General features: G+C 41.9%; 1 protein-coding gene and 1 pseudogene across 6 annotated transcripts in view; one reads left to right on the top strand and one right to left on the bottom strand.

The window, feature by feature from the left end:
* Positions 1 to 20,923, top strand: part of NXPE3 (neurexophilin and PC-esterase domain family member 3) — a 55,195-nt gene extending 34,272 nt beyond the window's left edge. For 4 of the 6 annotated variants that reach the window (XM_065913710.1, XM_065913709.1, XM_065913712.1 and 1 more), the window contains 3 exons: positions 1,083 to 1,156; positions 13,602 to 13,808; positions 16,905 to 20,923. In XM_065913710.1, coding sequence (XP_065769782.1) covers positions 1,083 to 1,156; positions 13,602 to 13,808; positions 16,905 to 17,455 — 832 coding nt within the window. In that variant the 3' untranslated portion in view covers positions 17,456 to 20,923. The remainder of the gene's footprint in view (positions 1 to 1,082; positions 1,157 to 13,601; positions 13,809 to 16,904) is intronic. The other 2 variants (XM_065913708.1, XM_065913707.1) reach the window with 1 other exon arrangement.
* On the bottom strand, positions 5,569 to 13,251 carry LOC136152522 (signal peptidase complex subunit 1 pseudogene; annotated as a pseudogene).
* Positions 20,924 to 21,081: the final 158 nt, after the last annotated feature.

Genomic DNA, 21,081 nt, shown 5'->3' with positions numbered 1-21,081 from the left:
ATTTTATTTCTGTGTACTTTTTGCTTCTGTAGGAAGCATGTTGTCAGTCTACCTAGGGGCTTAGCAGAGTGGAAGAAGCATAGCTTGTAATGTACTGAAATGCCACGTGGAAAAAAAGTGGGGAAGAGTTAGAGAACTAAGTTAGTGTAAAAATTTTAAATGTTCCTAACACCAAATCCTATTATTAAAACCAGAAAACACATGGAATCCAGAAGGATAAAATAATGTCTGTCCTTGCCTTTACTTGCATATCCTGGGTGAGGCTGGCTGATGTAGTAGAACCAGCCAGATCTGTAGTAGAATCACATAAAAAAAAAAATTCTACTTACTTAGAAGTTTGCTGGGAGTGTTTGAAGTGGCATAGGTTTTTTAAAACAAAACATTTGACAGAATCCTGGTATAGATTTTAATTTTTGCATTTTTACTCCATTGAAAATCTGAAATTTTGCGTTAGGCTAACTAAAAAGAGAAAGATTGACACTGATCGTGTGAGGGATGGATGAGTCCCTGGTTAGGATTCCTCTCTAGGCAAGACCTAAGGGAAAATCTGAAATTTTGCACTAGGCTAACTAAAAAGAAAAAGAGAAAGATTGACACTGATCGTGTGAGGAATGGATGAGTCCCCAGTTAGGATTCCTCTCTAGGCAAGGCCTAAGGGATCTGACTTAATGCTCCGTAGTCTTGTAGCCTGAAAAGCAAGTAGTGACAAAGTAGGCATGGTCATCGGTGTGAGCCGTGCTCTGAGCCCGAGGGATTAAGTGATTCAAATAGAATCTGTTATTTTGGAGTTTGCAACCTAAGGGTGAAGCAGTGAAAAATTAAGAACCTGTTTAATTCTTACTCAGTTTATGTGTCCATATAACTGACTTATTATAAGATACCTAGTTTATTAATTATCAGTTGTATGAATTAGCATTTATAAGGACATTTCATCTTTAGAAAGCTCTTTGAAATCCCATCTATTTAAAAATTTGCAAATAAAGATGCATGTTGAAAAATAAATGTTCCTAAATTTAAACAAATAAATTAATTCCTTAAATTAAATAAATTTGAACTTGTACTCTTTTTATTCCTCTTTCAAGTGGTGTCAATATCAAAATGCCAATCAACTCCAGTGGACCTGATTGGGTGACTGTGATCCCCAGGAATGTAAAAGGTAAAGAGGAGCGAATGTGATGATTTGTTGTTTTCTTGCTCGGTGTGTTGAGTTTCTGTAGTTTCCCTGAAGATATAAAGCCCCCCTTTAATTTGCCCTGGTTACTACTGGGCGTGGTTTGTGTTTTAACAACCCTTCCAGGTGATTCTGATCCTCTGGTCCAGGATATCATTAAGAGTAAAAGAATGAAATATAGAAGATGAAATATATGTGTTTTGTTTTTTGCAGAATAGTTATAATGAGCTCTAGTCACTTGTATAAAAGAAGGATGAGCATTAATTTTTTTAAAAATTTATTTATTTGGCTTTGTCGGGTCTTAACTGAGGCATGTGAACTCTTAGTTGTGGCATGTGGGATCTAGTTCCCTGACCAGGGATCGATCCTGGGCCCCTTGCATTGGGAGCACAGAGTCTTAGCCCCTGGACCACCAGGGAAATCCCAGGGATGAACATTATTAAGGAGCTTACGTATTGGAAGGTGGCCACTCCTTTGGCTCCGATCAAGTGCAGAGGGAAGGTGAGGTCCTTTTAGCTGTTGAAAGCTTGTATGTGGTTTCCCACAAAGCAGAGAGTGCAAGCGCTAATGCCACACGGATGAGGTGTGGAATACACGTGAACCTGCCAGTGTGAGTATCGGCCGCACACACAGCTTGTGTAGGTGGTGGGGAGGAACTGCGGAGCCGGGACCGTCTAGAGGCGGCGCCTCTCGGTTCCTACACGTGGCCGATAGGCAGCGGTGTGGACCCAACACAGCCGGGTCAGAAGGTTTTTTTTTCCATCAAAAACCTGAAGTCTCAATTTTTGAATGTGCATCTCCAGATTTCAAAACATTGGCATCCCGTTAAAAACTTAAAAAAAAAAAAAAATATTGTGTGGGCTAAATAAAACTTGTGGTCTCGATGCAGACAGGACCCTGCCAGTCTGTATTTCTGGTGTTCACTGTCAGTTGCCACAAGAAATCCCCATCTTTTCCTCATGAAGAGCTGTGTTCGATTTACTTGAACCCAGTGAGTTCCTAATTTTAGAGGATGCAAATGTGAAACATCATGAATGGAAACTGCTTGCCTTTTATCGGCCAGGCCTTCCGTTCCACAGTCGAGATGTCAGTAAACATGATATCCCCCAGAGTACTGTATCCCTTACACACTCACATCTGTCACTTCTGGAGGCTCTGACCCACCAACACGTCTGACCCTCTGCTCCACAGCCCTGGTTGTCTAGCTCACTAGATTCAGTCGCTAGTGAGGCTTTTGATGGGTTTTAGAAGACGAAAGAAACCACGAATCGGTAGGAACAGGGACCCTGGCTTGGATGGGTGCCCTGTGACCCTGTGATGTCCCCAATTGTCCAGTGGGATGGTCACTGGGAGGAGCTTTTAGATGGTTTGCTTGCGCCTGACTGGTCTTAGAGTTCAGCCAGGAAGTGGTTGTGGCTTTGTGCAAGGAGAAATAGGAAGGCCTTCTTAAATGTACAGTGCAAAGAAGTAGGGAAAAACAATAGGGTGGGAAAGACTAGAGATCTCTTCAAGAAAACTGGAGAGATCAAGGGAATATTCCATGTAAGGATGGGCAAAATAAAGGACAAAAATGGTAAGTACCTAACAGAAGCAGAACAGATTAAGAAGAGATGGCAAGAATACACAAAAGAACTGTACAAAAAGATCTTAATGACCTGGATAACTGCAATGGTGTGGTCACTTGCCTAGTGAAGTGAGTGTGAAGGCAAGTGGGCCTTCGGAAGTATCACTACAGACAGAGCTAGTGGAGGTGATGGAATTCCAGCTGAGCTACTTCAAACCCTAAAAGATGATGCTGTGAAAGTGCCGCACTCAATGTGTCAGCAAATTTGGAAAACTCAGCAGTGGCCACAGGACTGGAAAAGTTCAGTTTTCATTCCAGTCCCAAAGAAAGGCAATGCCAAAGAATGCTCAAACTACTATACAATTGCCCTAGGTCTGCTTGCTGGTAAGGTTATGCTCAAAATTCTTCAAGCTAGGCTTCTAACAGTACGTGAACCGAGGACTTCCACGTGTACATCTTGATTTAGAAAAGGCAGAAGAACCAGAGATCAAATTGCCAACATTTCTTGGATCATAGAGAAAGCAAGGGAATTCCAGAAAAAATCTACTTCTGCTTCATTGACTATGCTAAAGCCTTTGACTGTGTGGATCACAACAAATCGGAAAATTCTTAGAGATGGGAATACCAGACCACCTTATCTGTTTCCTGAGAAACCTGTATGTAGGTCAAGAAGCAGTGGAACTGAACCTGGAACAATGGACTGGTTCAAAGTTGAGGAAAGAGTAAGAGAAGGCTTTGTGTTGTTACTCTGTTTGTTTAACTTATGTGCAGAGTACATCATGTGAAATGCACGGCTGGATGAAGCACAAGCTGGAATCAAGATTGTGGGCAGAAATATCAACAACCTCACATATGCAGATGGTACTGCTCTAATGACAGAAAGTAAAGAGGAACTAAAGAGTGTCTTCATGAAGGTGAAAAAGGAGAGTGAACAAGCTGGCTTAAAACTCAACATTCAAAAAACTAAGATCATGGTATCTAGTCCCATCACTTCATGGCAAATAAAAGGGGAAAAAGTGGAAGCAGTGACAGATTTTCTTTTCTTGTGCTCTGAAATCACTGCAGATGGTGACTACGGCTATGAAATTAAAAGACACTTTTAATTTCATATTAAAGAGCAGAGCCATCACTTTGCCAACCAAGGTGCATATAGTCAAAGCTATGGTTTTTCTAGTAGTCATGTATAGATGTGAACTTGGACCATAAAGAAGGCTGAAGAATTGATACTTTCGAATTGTGGTGCTGGAAAAGACTCAAGAATCACTTGGACTGCAAGGGGATCAAACCAGTCAGCCTTAAAGGAAATATTCATTGGAAGGACTGATGCTGAAACTGAAGCTCCAGTCCTTTGGCCGCCTGATGTGAAGAGCCAATTCTTTAAGACCCTGATGCTGGGAAAGATTGAAGGCAGGAGAAGAGGGGGATGACACAGGATGAGATGATTGGATAGCATCACTGACTCAGTGAATTTGAGCAAATTCTGGGAGATAGTGAAGGACAAGGAAGCCTGGCATGCTGCAGTCTATAGGGTTGCAGAGTCTGACACGACTGAGCCACTGAACAACTAAAATTTTGTTTAGAGAAAAGAAAGATTCAGTAACCAGTGAGGCTTTGATAGGCTTTTAGAGGAAGAAAGAAACCATAAGTCAGTAGGAGCAGGGTACCCTGGCTTTGAGAAAAGTGATTCAGAGCAGGTCAACAACTGGAAAGAAAAGAGAAGGACAGTTACTTTGTGTAATAAAGTCCAGCATGGGGGGATGTCATCGATGTTCAGCTTAGTGACTAGCAGAGGGCGCGCAAAGGTCCTCAGTGAAGGGCTCCCAGTCTTACCAGTTTCGTTCCTTTTCCCTCCCTCCTTGCCTTCCTCCCTAATTCCGCCATTCCCTTTTTCCTCTGTTTAAAATGTCTTGTTTTCTGTTTGTTTGAGACTTAGATAAGAGTCGTGGAAGTAGTACCAAGTTCCTGTAGACGTCACCCAGTTTCCCCTGACTTCTTAAGGAATCACAGCTGTGCTTGATCGCTTACTCATGTCTGACTCTGCGTTCCCATGGGCTGTTGCCCTCCAGGCTTCTCTGTCCATGAGGATTCTCCAGGCAAGAGTACTGGAGTGGGTTGCCATTTACTTTCCCAGGGGATCTTCCTGACCCAGGGATCGAACCCAGGTCTCCTGCATTGCAGGCAGATTCTTTGCCAGCTGAGCTACCAGGGAAGCCCAAGAATACTGGAGTGGGCATCCTATCCCTTCTCCGAGGGATTTTCCTGACCCAGGGATCTAACCTGGGCCTCCTGCATTGCAGGCGAATTCTTTGCCAGCTGAGCTACCAGGGGAGTCCAAGAAATCACACAATACTTAACGAAAATAAGAATGGAACATCCGTGTAACATTATTGATTAAACTACTGGGTTTTTTTTTTTTTTTTTTTTTTTTGAATAGATGAATTTTATTTATTTTTTTTTTAATTTTTATTTATTTATTTATTTTTTTTTTAAATATTATTTTATTAGTTGGAGGCCAATCACTTTATAACATTTCAGTGGGTTTTGTCATACATTGACATTCATCAGTTTTCCGACAGATATCAGTTTTTTGGTTCCAGAATGCAGTGCGGACCCCACATTGCATTTAGTTGTACATTTCCTTAATCTCCCCGCTGGGGCAGATCCTCAGACTCTTGTCTTCCATGACCTTGACACTTCTGAGGAGCACTGGTCAGATATTTCTTTTTTTTTTTTAGGTGGTTTTCAGCTTATGTTTTATATATGAAAACAATTTAGCTCATGTCACACAAAACAATAGCAGGTACAACAGTGAAGATGAATCATGAAAACCAGATCAATTATTTTTAGCATGTCTTAACTTTTCGTTCCCCTGGCTTCTTGTCTTCTGTGCTTGAGTCTTGAACAGGTAACCACTTGAGGGGGTGCTGGCAATAAATGGGCCATGGAGGAAGTGTCAGCAAACACGAAAAAGCAAATCCAGCCATAACTATATAGACAGTCCACCTGAATGTTCAGCCAGGTACCCGTAGATAAATCCAACTGTTGCAGAAGAAAGAATAATTCCCTGAAACATCTGTTCAGCTAGCTTCTGGCCCTTGTAATCCATTTGCATGGGCAGCGAGCTCAGATGCTCCAACCTGTCTGTTTCTGAAGGCGGGCGGCAGAGCAAGGGCAGCCGGGACTCAGGGACGCTAGGGTCCGGGGTCCGCTCTGCTGACGGGTCCAGTTCCGCGGGCCTGACGAGTGGAGGGTTCCAGATATTTCTTAGACTCTGCCAGAACTTGAGTTTGTTTCATGTTTTCTTAGGAGTGGGATGAGGTTATGCATTTTTGGAAAGAATAGGACAGGCATGATGCTGTATCCTTCTGCGTAGGTACATGATGTCCATATTGCTGACGATACCTTGATCACCTGGTCTAAGTGGTGTCTACCAGGTTTTCCACTGTAAACTAATTATTTTCGTCTTTGTATTTACATGATATTCTGGGGAGATACTTTGAGGCTGTGGGAGGCTAAATAATGGCCCCTAAAGACATTGTTGTTCAGTTGCTCAGTCATGTCTGACTCTTGGCGACCCCATGTCCATCGAATCAGTGATGCCATCCAACCCTCTCATCTCCTCGGTCATCCCCTTCTCCTCTGCCCTCAATCTTTCCCAGCATCAGGATCTTTTCCAATGAGTCGGCTCTTCCCATTGGATGGCCAAAGTACTGGAGCTTCAGCTTCAGCATCAGTCCTTCCAGTGAATATTCAGGGCTGATTTCCTTGAGGATGGACTGGTTTGATCTCCTTGCAGCCCAAGGGACTCTCAAAATGTCCAGATTTTAATCCGTCAAATTTGTGGATGTTATATGTTATATGGCTAAAGAATATGTTATATGGCTAAAGAAACTTTGCCAGTGTGATTAAGTGAAGGTTTTTGAGCTGGGGAGAGAGTATCTGGATTATCTGAGTGGGCCCTAAACGCAGTCGCAAGTGTCATTTTAAGAGGGAGGCAGAGGGAGGCTTCCTACAGAAGACAGAAGGCCATGTGAAGATGGAAGCAGAGAGAGATTTGAAGATGTCATGACCTTGGCTTTAGTAATGGAGAAGGGGACCATGAGCCACAAAATGCAGCTCTAGAAAAGTCAAGGAAACGGATTCTCCCCTAGAGCCTCCAGAGAGAGTGTGGCTCTGCCCACAGCTTAGTTTTGGCCCAGTGATACTGAATTTGGAGTTCTGGCCGTCAGATCGGTAAGAGAATACATTTGTACTGTTCTCAGCCGCTAAATTTGTGGTAATTTATTACAGCAACCACAGGAAATTAACAATACAGAAGCTATGTAAAACATTCTGTGCTTGTTTAAACTTTCATTTACTAACTTCAGCATTCATCACCCGATCGTCCCCGTAGCAGTTATTTCTGTGGTGTTCTAGTGATGACCTGCTCTCTCTCTCATTCTTAAGACCTTTATTAATTGGAATTTTTTTGTAAGGAAGAGTTCTCCCTTCTTTATCATTTATTAATTTCATCAGTATAGGCTCATGACTATTTCGACTATTTCTTTTGAGTTATAATCCAATTCAATTGTTGTTCAGATTGTTCCAGTTTTGGTAATCGGGGACTTTTTAGCTTGACTCTGTGCCCTTTTGACAATGCTTTCATTCTTTTAATTAATTCTTTCAATTTTTTTTTTTTTGGGTGCTTCCTTACTCTCTGAAGGCACCGCAGGATGTTTGAGGCCTATTTTGTATTTTCTTTGCCTAGGCCATGGAAGGGCTCACAGTCTTTCTACTTTTATTATGTCCATCTATGAATCCTATACTTTGAAGATTTTATTTTCCCTGCGACATGTTGATATTTATTTATTAATTATTATTATTATTTCGACTGTGCTACAAGGCTTGTGGGATCTTTTTTTCCTCCCCTCTTTTGGTCTCGCTGCGCTGCGTGCAGAATCTTAGTTCCTGCACCAGAGTTCAAACCCTGGTGACGGAGTGAGAGCATCCTAGCCACTGGACTGCCAGGGAGTTTCCTTCTCTCTGTATGGAATTAACAGTCCCTTAGTTAATTGATTTTCCTCCTCAAGCAGTCCCGTGGATTGCTCGAGATTGCCAGTACCACGCCCCTGCACGGACCTGATTCCAGCACAGAAACGTAACTTTCAGTCAGGCTAGACTTTAAAGCCAAGCGTCTGATTTCTGACAGGCTTCCCCAGGGTCAGCATTGTTGCTGGGTTTCTACAAGCACCAGCATCGTGGTCCTCAGGACACTAGCCTGATATCTCGGACACTGTGATGGCTTCTAACCTCATCAACCACTAAACTAGAGCTCATGTGTTAGGGGAGCGTAATCCAAGTTTAGTATATAACTAGATCTAATAACAAAAGAATAAATGTTAGCATCTTTATAGCTTTCTACTGTTTTTCTCTATTGAAATTTGTCCTACAGGCAATAGGGCACACAGATGTGAGGCATATGGCACAGTGGAGTTTACATCTGTGCGTATCTTTGTAGGGTGACTCCCAGTGATCCGTGCCCTTCAATTGTATGACAAAATTGACTTAAAAAAAAGGGAGAGAGATTATCCTGGGTGGATCTGACCTAACCATCTAGGTCCTTAACAGTGACCTGGTTCTTCTATAAGAAAGAAATTGAAAGCGTGAGAAGGATTTCAGGTGGCAGAGATTCTTCATTGCTGGTTTTAAAGATGAAGGAGGCTACTGGGCAAGGAAGGCAGGCAGCTTCTAGGAGCTGAAGGTCATTCCCTGGTGGACAACCCAGCAAGGAAAAGAGAAACTCAGTCTGACAGCCGAAAGGAACTGAATTTAGCTAACAATTTGAGTGAACTTGGTAGCAGATTCTTCTCCAGAGCCTTCAGAAAGGAACCCAGCCCTGCTGACATCCTGATTTCCATCTGTGACATTCTGAGCAGAGAACCCCGCCATATGCACAGCCCAGACTCCTGACCTGCAGAACTGTGGGAAGATGAAGGATCCTTGTTGTGAAATGTAATTATTAAGCTTTTATTCATTTATTGTCGGCTGCGCTGGGTCTTCGTTGGTGTGCACGGGCTCTCTCCAGTTGTGAGCAGGGGCTTCTCTTGTTCAGGGCTCGGGCCTCTCGTTGCAGAGCCGCGGCTGTCGGCGTGCGTGCTCGGCAGTGTGACACATCGGCTTAGTCGCTCCCTGGCACGTGGACTCTTCCCGAGAGAACCTGTGTCCCTTGCACTGGCAGGGTTCTCATCCACGCTACCACCAGGGAGGTCTGCCCCTTCTTTTTAAGCCATTAAGTTTGTGTTGATTTCTTGCATACATAGCAATAGAAAATGAATTAATCAACTACGGCCCAGATCAAGATATAGAGTGTTTATAGAACGTCCGGCATATTTCTAGCACTCTAGTATAGCCCCTTAACGGTGAAAAATGCATTTTCGCACATCGTAGTATTGAATTTTCACAACAACCCAGTAAACCAAGGTCCTCAGATATATAGATGACACCACCCGTATGGCAGAAAGCGAAGAGGAACCAAAGAGCCTCTTTAAAGTGAAAGAAGAGAGCGAAAAAGCTGGCTTAAACCTCAACATTCAAAAAACGAAGTTCATGGCATCCAGTCCCATCACCTCATGGCATCCAGTCCCATCACCTCATGGCAAATAGATGGGGAAACAATGGGAAGAGTGACAGACTTTATTTTCTTGGGCTCAAATTCACTGCCAGTGGTGACCGTGGCCATGAAATTACAAGATGCTCTGCTTGCTGCTTGGAAGGAAAGCTGTGGCCAACCTCGACAGCAGGTTAAAAAGCAGAGACACTACTTTGCTGGCAAAGGTCCGTCTAGTCAAAGCTATGGTTTTTCCAGTGGTCATGTATGGATGTGAGAGTTGGACCATAAAGAAAGTTGAGTGATGAAGAATTGATGCTTTTTAACTGTGGTGTTGGAGAACTCTTGAGAGTCCCTTGGACTGCAAGGAGATCAAACCAGTCCATCCTAAAGGAAATCAACCCTGAATATTCATTGGAAGGACTGATGCTGAAGCTGAAGCTCCAGTACTTTGGCCACCTGATGCGAAGAACTGACTCATTGGAAAAGACCCTGATGCTGGGAAAGATTGAAGGCGGGAAGAGAAGGGGATGACAGAGGATGAGATGGAGGGTATTACCGACTTGATAGATGGGAGTTTGAGCAAGCTCCGTGAGTTGGTGATGGACAGGGAAACCTGACGTGCTGCAGTCCATGGAGTCACAAAGAGTCGGACACAACTGAGCGACTGAACTGAACTGAAACCAAGGTCCAGGTCCATTTAACTTAGGAAATCAAAGGACTCATATCCTACACATTGTTGTTGTTTAGTCTCAAAGTTGTGTCTGATTCTTTTGCAACCCCATGGACTGTATCCCGCCAGGCTCCTCTGTCCATGGGATTTCCCAGGCAAGACATAACACCCAGCAAACCTGCTATCATTCGGGGAACGGAAGCCCACTCCTACCACCGTTTCAGTAACGAAATGTAGGTCTCTATAAAGGGTGCCACCTCTGCCGTCTCCCATCTCCTCAGCTCCCTAAGAAACCTTGGCAGGTCACTCTGACTTGCTCTGTTTACCTTCAAGGGGTATTTGGACTCGCATTCTCTGGGGTCCCTTTCAACAGCTGAATCTACAGGTGTTTCTACCTCCGATGGCATTCTTAGCCTTCCCGTGTAAGATGCTTAGCTTTTAGGGAAAAGAAAGAAAAATCAAATTCTCAAGGTTTTGTAGGGGGAATTCAAGGTCCAGTAAAAACTTTGACCACTGGAATCAGTAAGGAGCTAAGCCCTCCTGAGTTCCCAGCCCCGGGCAGGATGTGGCCGGACAGCTGGCCTTACCTCCCGGAGGCGGCTCTCCTAGAGTTCCTAGGCAGGGAATCGATTGCCTCCATTTCTTCTTCGTCTTGTCCTTCTTTCCCCTCCTTAGTTCCAGTTCCCTGCCAGGAAAATAAAGGGACCTGTGTTTGTACCTACGCATCCCCACCCTGATTTCACACAGCGTGCCTCTCCTACCGCTCTTTCTGAATGGTTTAGGGAAATGTATCTCTGCCCATATTTCTCATTTAGTCCCATTCGTGGCCCAAATAGCCCTTATTATGGCTAATGAATGAGATGGAATGATGCTCTTTGCAGGAAAATTTAAGCTATGGGCTTTTAAAGAGAAGCCAAGACATTTTAGAGAAGTAGGGACCTTACTTGCAAATAATCAAAACCATCCCTTCTGATTTTGCTTAAAAATCTTTATGTCTGCTGTTACTGCCACCTCTGTATAAATTGCCTTCACCATCAATGTTCAAGATAAACATAAAGTTGAGCAATAACTTGCTTATGTTTTTTAATTATTTTTATTCCACTTTTACAGTACACTAAGGGTTATATTATGAATTTAAGGGGCTTTTATATCTCAGATAGCTTACGTGAAAATTCTTTCTGAACTCCAAGGAAGGCTGACTTTTTACACAGTTCAGACTGCTTGAAATCGTTAGTCAGGAAATGTTTTTGTCCCAGTTGGCCATAAGAGGGCAATGTAGGTACACACATTTCTCTTTAAAATTACCTTTTGTTATCTAGTGCTGCATGTTTAAAGAATTAATGTGAGGTTCAGTAATTGAATTTGCTTTGCTTGACTTAACTGTGATAGTAAATATAATTAACATTTGAATGGAAATGGTAATTGTTTCCGGTGTGATATACATGTTTCTTTGTAACACTTACTTGACACAGAATGGCCGAGTGTAACCTGGCGAAAATTGTGACTTTAAAATCACTTTTGATTCCCTTTCCAGTAGATATTTTCTTTGGGCCCCAGGTGTGTGCTCTGGCCTGTGTAACCTTGATGTGTTGATATAATGAGGAGCTTTGAGCAAGATGTGATGACATGGTAATCATCAACATGTAGCATGTTGAGAAATTGCATTTGAATAAGCCAAACAGATGTCTACCCTACCCCCCAGTTTTCTTTGATAATCACATTTGCCAAAAAAGCGTTCACAATGCTGTTTGCTTTTCAATTTAGACCTTGAGCCTGCAAAGAACTTGCAGATGCCTAAGAAAAAGGATTAAATATGCACCCCCCTGTCAATAGGGCATCTTCTTTGAAGGGGATAAAACCAAAATAACTTTGAGTAATGTAGATACTATCAAGAAGTCAAAGAAGGGGGGCGGCTCACCATGAAAGAGCCCACGTATGCAGGAGACGTGGGTTCAGCCCCTGTCCCGGGAGGATCCCACATGCCACGGGGCGCCTGAGCCTATGTGCGCCAGAACTATGGAGCGTGTGCTCGAGGGTCCAGGAGCCAAGCTAGAGAAAAGTCCGTGCAGCGGCGAAGACCCAGCACTGCCATAAATAAGTGAATAAAATAACAAATGAACTGGAGCAAGCAGATAGGCATTGGAAGGAGGTCGAATTTTTTTTTTTAATAAAAAAATCAAAGAAGCTGAAAATAGTCACGAGCAGGAGACTTACTTAAATTTCAATTTTTACGTCATATGAGCACTTGGACTTTGAATTGTGGTTTAACAGGTCAGACTATAGAATTGCTGGATTATGATCAAGATTTGAACCTTGGGGTGTGTAAGGGAGTGATATAAAATGATTGGTGGTTTTTGGAAGATTATAAACGAATAATAAGTGTTAGAAATGAATAAATGTACACTTTCCGGGAAAAAAAACCTAAAAGAAAATGGCTGGTATCCACAGACATCTTGTTTTGGGAGGTGATGCAGCACAGTGGTTAAGAGCTTGGATTAGATCCTGAGTTTGCTACTTCCTGGCCATGGAACTGAGGTCAAGTTACTTAACTGTTTTGAAAGGTAGGGCCTATCTTGAAGGGTTATCATGAGCGTCCTATGAGATAGTACATTTAATTGCTCAGAACAGTGTCTGGTGCAGAGTAAACTTGCAGGAAATATTAGGCATCCCTGTTGAAGCATGTAAAGTGCTCTGTTTCCACTGAAAAATTCCAGTGGCATTTTCTGAGGGAGGTGTTTGGTAGGAAGGGTGTTGACTGTCACTGTGAAAGGTGTCCCGGTGCTTGTGTGATCATGTGTAACTATGCTACAACCATGAGTACACACTGCTGATGCAATTTTTCTTTTTTTAAAATTTGGCCACACTGGATCTTAGTTGAGGCATGTGAGATCTAGATCTTGTTCCCTGACCAGCGATGGAACCCCAGCCCTCTGCATTGGGAGCACGGAGTCTTAGCCACTGGACCCCCAGAGAAGTCCGTGATGCAATTTTATTTTATTTTATTTTTTTGCAATTTTAATATTATTCATCATGCATAAGGACTTCTGAACCTTTTGTGTGGTGGAGAGTAATTCTTTAGACCTTGTGTCATTGGTTTGTTTTCTGTGTTCAGCGATGGTTTTCCGAGTTAATATTTGATTGTGGGAGCCATTGAAACTTCTGAATGAGCTAAGAAACAGTAAGGACTAATATTGCCATGCATATGTAGAATATGAATTTAAGTTATTACTTGCCTCACAGGCATTTGAGTGAGCCATAACGCGGGACAGTGCTTACTTAGATCTACACATTTCCTTGGTTTTTGCCTGCTTTTATTTTGAGAAAAACATGCTTCATCAGAGGGAATGCTCACTGTCCCCTTTCCCCTTCTGCCCACAAACATCCTCACACCCATTTTAGATCTTCCTGTTTTTGTGCAAAGAAGAACTTTTTGTAGGAGAGGGAAAGTCTGGGATTTCTTTGAGATGTGACAGCCGGAAATGTCGCCCATAACCAGCAGGCTAACAAACATAGGAGCATAATTGTGTTTTAACTTGAAATATTTTTTATGTATGACTTGTTGGAAGGGAATTTAAGAATGTCTTCTTTTTTTTTTCTTTTTTTCCAGAAACCAACAGCCTAGGACTGTCTCAAGGCTTAGGAACTTTTCCTTCTGGTTATTATTACAAAGATCAGTGGAGGCCCAGGAGGTTTAAGATGCGCCAGTTTAATGACCCTGACAACATTACCGAATGCTTACAGAGAAAAGTGGTGCATTTCTTTGGTGACTCGACAATCAGACAGTGGTTTGAATACCTCACTACATTTGTTCCAGGTTGGTACTTTGCTTTTCGTTTCGTAACTCCCACACATACAAGATCCAGCTCTGAAATAAGCAGACCCAGTCCGGTCCCTGCAGAAAGGCATCAGGGGAGGGAAAACTGCCTTCTCCGAAGGACTCAGGGCGGGTCCTAACGCTGGAGAGATGAGAGAGAGTTCCTGACCAGTGGCGGGGCTGGCATGCATCCACGCAAGCTCTGGCTGCCTGTTGCCGTTCACGCCGCTGACAAGCCGCGTGACCCGGACGAGTCATCTGCTTCTCAGGGCGTCGGTCCTCCAAGTGTGCGATGCGGCGCCGGACACTCGCCTCGCAGGTGTCGTCCCTTCTGACCTTCTCGGCTGTGAGATGGAAGCGAGCATTTCCAGTTGTTCCTCTCCTGGTTCTGTTTGGTCCTACTCCAAGTTTATAGTCGATTTGAGTGGAAGGAGGCAGACAAACTGTAGTCCGATCTTCTGCATCCAGGCAGTAGAGTGCCCCGGTGTCCCCCACTGGGGGTCCACGTGTGACTCTGGGATGAGCTGCCCTCACCAGGGGAGTCTGGCCAGTCCAGCCTTCCTAGCTTCCTGGTCTCCCTGCTGGGCTCTGGGCAGCTCCTCAGACTTGGAATAAAACCCTGCTTGTTGGAGGGCCGTCCCTTCCTCTCAGGAGGCTTTTCCTCTTCCCAGAAAGGGTGTGGACAGAGCGAGGAGGGGCGGATCCAGGGCAGCAGGACTGAAAATCCTGCTCAGAGTTTACAGAGCTGAGGAACAACTTTGTGGGAACTGTGGTTTTTTTCATTTTAAATTAATTTTTATTAGAATAGAGTTGATTTACAATGTTGTATTAGTTTCTACTGTGTAACAAGGTGAATCATCTATAATGGACACACATCCCCTCCTTTTTTAGATTTCTTTCCCATTTAGGTCCCCACAGAGCACTGGGAGTTCCCTGTGTTACCGTAGTTATCTATTTTATTCTCTGTTAAATTTACTATTTTATTATCTATTGTCACTAATTATCTGTTTTACACAGGTAGTGTATGTAATATATGTATATTTGTCAATCCCAGTTTCCCAGTTCATCACACTCCCCCATCCCTCCTCAATAGCTGTTAGTTTATTCTCTGACATCTGTGAGTCTATTTCTACTTTGCAAATAAGTTCATCTATACCATTTTGTGAGAACTATTTTTGATAGCCATTTGTGGACAGGACGTTTCACAAAACAAAATCCCGCAGTTGTGAGTGGTTGTGTGTGGTGTTTTTCATTTTTCTCTTCTGTTTCTTACATCAACTTAGTTTCAAGTTTCCTTTGTAGGAAAGGAGGAAGTAGATATGACCCCCAAAAGTAGAAAATTAATTATGATTTTGCTTTGCTTTAAAAAAAAAAGATTGAAGCAGACATAGCAGAGTTCTCCTTGATAAAGGACCAGTTAAGCAGAAGGGAAACCCTTTGTGTGGCGTGATGCTAGGCACAGTTTGCTGCTGGCCAGGCGGGGCCCCCCAGCAGCTGGCATTTAATGCTTGGTTCTTAAGTTCTGATGAGCTTGATATTTCCTTTAATAGCAGTGATCACATTGAGTGTCTTGATCATTTTCCACTGTAGCCTTTGCAGACAGATTTTTGCCTGATAAAGCCTTGTGTCAGGGCTTGATCTTAATCTGAAGAAAGAATGGTAAATTGAGCTTTTATGCAGTTTAATTGGGGCCAAGTGCTAAGTAGTAATGAGAATGAGAATTAGGTATGAGAATCTAGAAGAAGAGCCTGGGTGGGAACTCATGGGAAAAAAAAGTGAAACCTTAACTTTAACCCTTAAAAGTAAATAATAGGGGACAGTTACTGTTTGATGTTACTTCTTCAGAATTGACTGTAAACTCCTTGAGGGCAAGGACTGCGACTTACCCATCTGAGCATTGCTGACTTTTTTTTTTTTAAGCTAGGAAACTAATGTATTATTTTACTTTTTTTTCTTTTTTCTTTTTTTTCTTTTTGGCCATGCCATGCATCATATGGGATGTTCGTTCCGCCACCAGGGATAGAACTTCTGTCTCCTTCGGTGGAAGAGTGGAGTCTTAACCACTGGACCACCAGGGACGTCCTGCCTTGCTGGCTTATGACACATTAGCGCTGGCACAGGACAGATGCTTAGGCAATGTTAATTCAGTTGGGTTGCCAATGGCTGCTTAATCTGGTCTGTGTAAGGCACTTGTAGGACTCTTTAGGGATATGACACAGATCCTCTTTCCTCATGGGGCCAATGTTCAGCTGTGAATTATACAGCTTTTTTTAGGGGGTAATAAGGGAGGATCATCACTGATTCCTGGAATCATCAGAGGACCTGGACTTGGAAACCCAACCTAGATAAAGGGGAGGCAGTGAAGGGAATTCTCACTTGTGTGTCTGTCTTTGTTATGACACAGAGAGAAGTTTTCTAAGACATTAACAGAGTTTTCCATGCATAGGGTGAAATTGAAAGTCAGAAGAAGCAAGGTTGTTTCTTTTTTTTTTGCTTATTATAAAAAGAGGTATTTGGTTACTGTTACGTGTTTGTTAAAAAGCCACAAGTAATAGTTTTTGACCTGGAAGAAATATTTATCTGTTAGAACAATAATGTGTAAATGTCAAATTGATGCTTAGATATTCAACAGTCAGTCAATGCAAACAGAAAGATTTCTTGGCCTAACAGTTAGAGGTAAACAGGTTATTTTGCTTCTGGGGTCTAGAATCTGTTGCTAATGATATTACTTGTAATTTCATGCTTATGGAGCGACTTAATAAATATGTTAGAATAAAGGTCCATTGAAGCCAAGGCGGGGACACCAAGGTGAAGTGAAATAAGTGTTTACATTTGTATTGCACCTTTTTGTTGTTTTACTTTAAAAAAAAAAATCTTTTTAAATTGAAGGATAATTGCTTTATAGAATTCTGTTGGTTTCTGCCAAACATCAACATGAATGAGCCATAGGTATACATATGTCCCCTTCCATCTCTCTCCGCATTGTTTTTTACTTTTATTTAAAAAGATTGTTCTTTGAAGCCACTAACTAAAGAATAATAAAAGTACATGGCTTTGTTTAACCATTCTTATGAGTCTGGTTTTGCCTTGTTTCAGATTTAGTGGAGTTTAACTTGGGTAGCCCCAAGAACGTGGGTCCCTTCTTGGCGGTGGACCAGAAGCACAGCATCCTGCTCAAATACCGCTGCCATGGCCCACCCATCCGCTTCACGACCGTCTTTAGCAGTGACCTCCGTTACGTGGCCAACGAGCTGAACGGCATCGTGGGCGGGAAGAACACAGTGGTCGCCATCGCCGTGTGGTCCCATTTCAGCACCTTCCCCTTGGAGGTGTACATCCGGCGGCTCAGGAACATCCGCCGGGCCGTGGTCCAGCTCCTGGACCGGAGCCCCAAGACCGTGGTGGTCATCCGGACAGCCAATGTCCAGGAGCTGGGGCCCGAGATCAGCATCTTCAACAGCGACTGGTACAACTTTCAGCTGGACACCATCCTTCGGAAGATGTTCTCAGGGGTTGGAGTATATCTTGTTGATGCCTGGGAGATGACCCTGGCCCACTATCTACCCCACAAGTTACATCCAGATGAAGTTATTGTGAAGAACCAAGTGGACATGTTCCTGTCCTTTGTGTGCCCCTTGGAGACCTAGCCTGCCAGAGGGGACTGGAGGAATCACGTTCAGTGACCTTCTCTCTCACCTACACTACAAAAAGATAAACTTTTTTACACAGGTGGCCCTGTGGAGAGATGGCTTCTATATGTATTTAAAATTTAGAGAGGAGCTGGACTTCATATAATCATTGTAAGGAGCTTAGAAAATGCAGATTACACTTATATCTACCTATAGGATTTTTTTCCTATCTTGACTTAGCCACGGGTGAGCCATTATTAACAGCATATACACACTATACTGCCCTTGTAACCAAAGATACTAATGAGTGTGTCTGAACTAGCTTCTCTTGGCAGGGGATGTTACTGTGCTATGAAGTGTGAAAAATGTTCTGACCTAAGTGGAAGGGGCAAGTTTGGTTGGCAGTGGACTGTTTGTAGTTTATCTAGTAAAGGAGCATATTTGCATGAATAGCATAATTGGCCCATCTTCAGCGGAGGTGAATTTAACCCAAGGCTTGCAGTCAGCGGCTCCTGTAACACATTGAAGACAGCTCTGTCTCAAGTTTCTTTTGATGATCCAGTGTTTTTTCTGAATTACTTGAAAAGGCCAGTATCCTTGGTCAGAACTTTCTAATGAGAATATTTACAGTGTCCGACTTTAATCTGGAAAAGAAGCAAAAGGGAAAGCTGAAAGCAGTAAATATAAAATTGATATTTGCATTGGGTGATTGTTACTTACTTGATTCAGCTAAGGATGAATACTTATTCTAAAATAACCACTTTTGGAACTGAAAGGGAAAATATATAAAGGCAGCTTTATTTTTGTGTTCTGAAGTTTGAGGGTTTTAAGAATTGACTTTTATGTAAAGATTGCTATTGTTTGTTATAAAGTTGTGCAAATTATTTCCAGCAATACCGAGTGTTTCTTTTTTGGTTGTTATTTTGAATTGCATATCCAAATTAGAAATTAAAATCTAATTAAAAATTAAATTTAGATATTGAAACCTGTGAAGGGTTGATTTGGGCATAAGGTAATGCTTATGCTTGGAAGTAAAAGGTGCTATTCTTACTGGCTACCTTAAAATAATTGAATTATTAATTTTACCTGACTGTCTTTATCTTATTAATTTTAAATAAGTTTAAGTTAATGTGTGGCCACTTAGTCATCTTTTCTTTTTGAAAAGAGTCTAGTTTTATTTATCCCTAAAGGAACATGTGATGGACATGGATTTGGGTAAACTCCGGGAGATGGTGAGGGACAGGGAAGCCTGGTGTGCTGCAGTCCATGGGGTTGTGAAGAGTTAAACACGACTTGCAACAAAGGAACATATGGAGAAACTGGGGAGGCTTCAGAAGTGAAGAAAAATGTCTAATGCATGAAAAAATACACTCAGAGAATGGGTCAAAAAATCTGAGTTTTTAACGTAAAACAGAGATACTGAGATCTTCCTTTCCTAGCCTTGAGGGCCAGCTTCCAGTTTACAAAATAAATAAATATAATTTTAAATTATTTTCTGAGTCTGAAGTAGGCCAGGTAGTTAAATATATTAATATAGTTGAATTTTAATGGTCTTTAAGCTTTAGAGTGTTTAATGATCATTTATTTGATCAAAATGCAGAATTAGGGAAATTGTGGAGTCAGCCTTAGTGGCAGACATCTGAGGATTCTGATGCAATGGTGGTATTCTACATTTTGAGAAACACTAAGGGAAGATAGAACTAAGGAAATAATATTTTTTTGTCTCATTTTAGGGGCTTTTCCCATAACATTTAGTTCTGATCAGGATCTAATACTGCAGGTAATATTAGCTCCATTTTATAGATGAAGAACTTGATTTTGGATTTGAACTAAGGTGCATGAGAGTCCATAGCCCTTTTCAAAAGGAACTTTTTGGACTTTGTAAACTTTTATTTTTCATGAAAGAACTTTGGAGCATTTTCTCAAGTGTCACTGGAAAAGGCTGAGTCATGTCTTCCTAGGAGAATTTCAATTTCCACTGCCCCTCCAGAGCTTTGGACTGATGCTACTTATTTGTATAAATGATTTCATGTGATCTCATCTAGTTATTTTTTGATTTAGTGACATTATGTCCTAAAGATTTGATGACACAATTTCTTAAAGTATGTTCATTCATTCTGTCCTTCTAATTTGTCTTTATACACTCATGTGGAAATTTTAAAAAAATGTCTAAGTGGGAAAAAAAAATGTCTAAGTGGGGAGTTTGGGATATTACCTAGGCCATTTCTAGATACAATATTTTAATTTCTTCTGAAAAGTTTAACTTAAGCCAAGACCACAGAGTTGTGACTGTTAGCATGCCAATCAAATAATATAGTTTATTTTAAATATATATTTTCCATTGTAAATATAAAGGATGTTAAATATTGCGTTGGCCATGGAAAAACCTGAACGAACTTTTTAGCTAACCCAATATAAAAAATCATGAAACCTAGAAGAAAAAAAACCTATGGAGAGGGTCCATAATTCTATCATCTGAATGCAATGAGCATTAGCAATTCGGTGTGATTTCTTCTAGTTTTTTTAAGTCACATAGCTGTAATCACAGAGAACATGTGCTTTGTATCTCTTTTTAAATTTCACATATAAATAGTTTCCATGTTGTCACGGCTTAATTATAAAAGTCTACCTAACAGTGTAGCTGAGTCATATCATTAGATACATAGCTTGGCCATTCAGGTTTATAATAAAATATTAAAACCGTGGTTTATATATAGTTGATGTATGTATGTGTGCTTAGGCGCTCAGTCATGTCTGACTCTTGGCGACCCCAAGAACAGCAGCCCGCCAGGCTCCTCTGTCCATGAGGATTCTCCAGGCAGGAATACTGGAGTGGGTTGCCATGCCCTCCTCTCCTCCTCCAGATATATATGTGGCTTATATATATAAATGGGGCTTATATATGAACAGTGGGTTAAAATACTGATTTTTATTTTGGAATGACAGTGTTAACTTCATTTGTTGGGACCTCTAATACTCTAGAACTCAAATGATTGATTCCATGCTACTTGTGAAAGGGAGACTCCATAATAAAGCCCTTCTATGCAAATTATATCCTATGGAAGTTAAGAGTAACTTTTCTTTAGCAAATATGTTCGGTGTTCCAATATGATCCATTTTTTTTACCATTCTGAACAGCCATCATTTTATTAAATACCAATTGACTGATCCTTCCCAGCTTCAGCTATTAAGTGCTGCACCAGGGTGCTTGAGAAGCACGTAGAAGGGAAGCCTCTATATCTGTGTGTTACATGCCAGAGGTGAGTCTGTTTCCTGGCTATATTAGAGGAAATAGCAGTTACCCAGAAAGTATTCGGAAATAAATACCCAAGGGAAACAACAGAAATTAGACCTGCCCCTTCTGAGCCTGCGGTCCTCCCTGCCTCCCTAAAAGCTGCTCAGCATTAGCATTATCTTCATAGATCTAGCTTGTTGCTCCGGCCATAAATCCACTTTAAGTGTATTCTTTCTCTTGTGTTAAGCAGTATTCTCTCCAGGGTTTATGCCTACAGTGGAGTGCATTTGTCTGCTCAGTATGCAATAAAGAAATAAGATATGGAAGGTGCTTTTTTTCTCTTTGAAAGTGAAACTACAGCCCCAGAGTTCAAGGAGTGCCTAGGAAACCTGGGGCAGGTGGGGGGTGG

Source organism: Muntiacus reevesi, chromosome 21 (assembly GCF_963930625.1).
Source record: "Muntiacus reevesi chromosome 21, mMunRee1.1, whole genome shotgun sequence".
In the NCBI taxonomy this organism is placed as follows: Eukaryota; Metazoa; Chordata; class Mammalia; order Artiodactyla; family Cervidae; genus Muntiacus; species Muntiacus reevesi.
The sequence above is the reverse complement of the archived record's forward strand: the minus strand, read 5'-3'. Positions and strand labels throughout refer to the sequence as shown.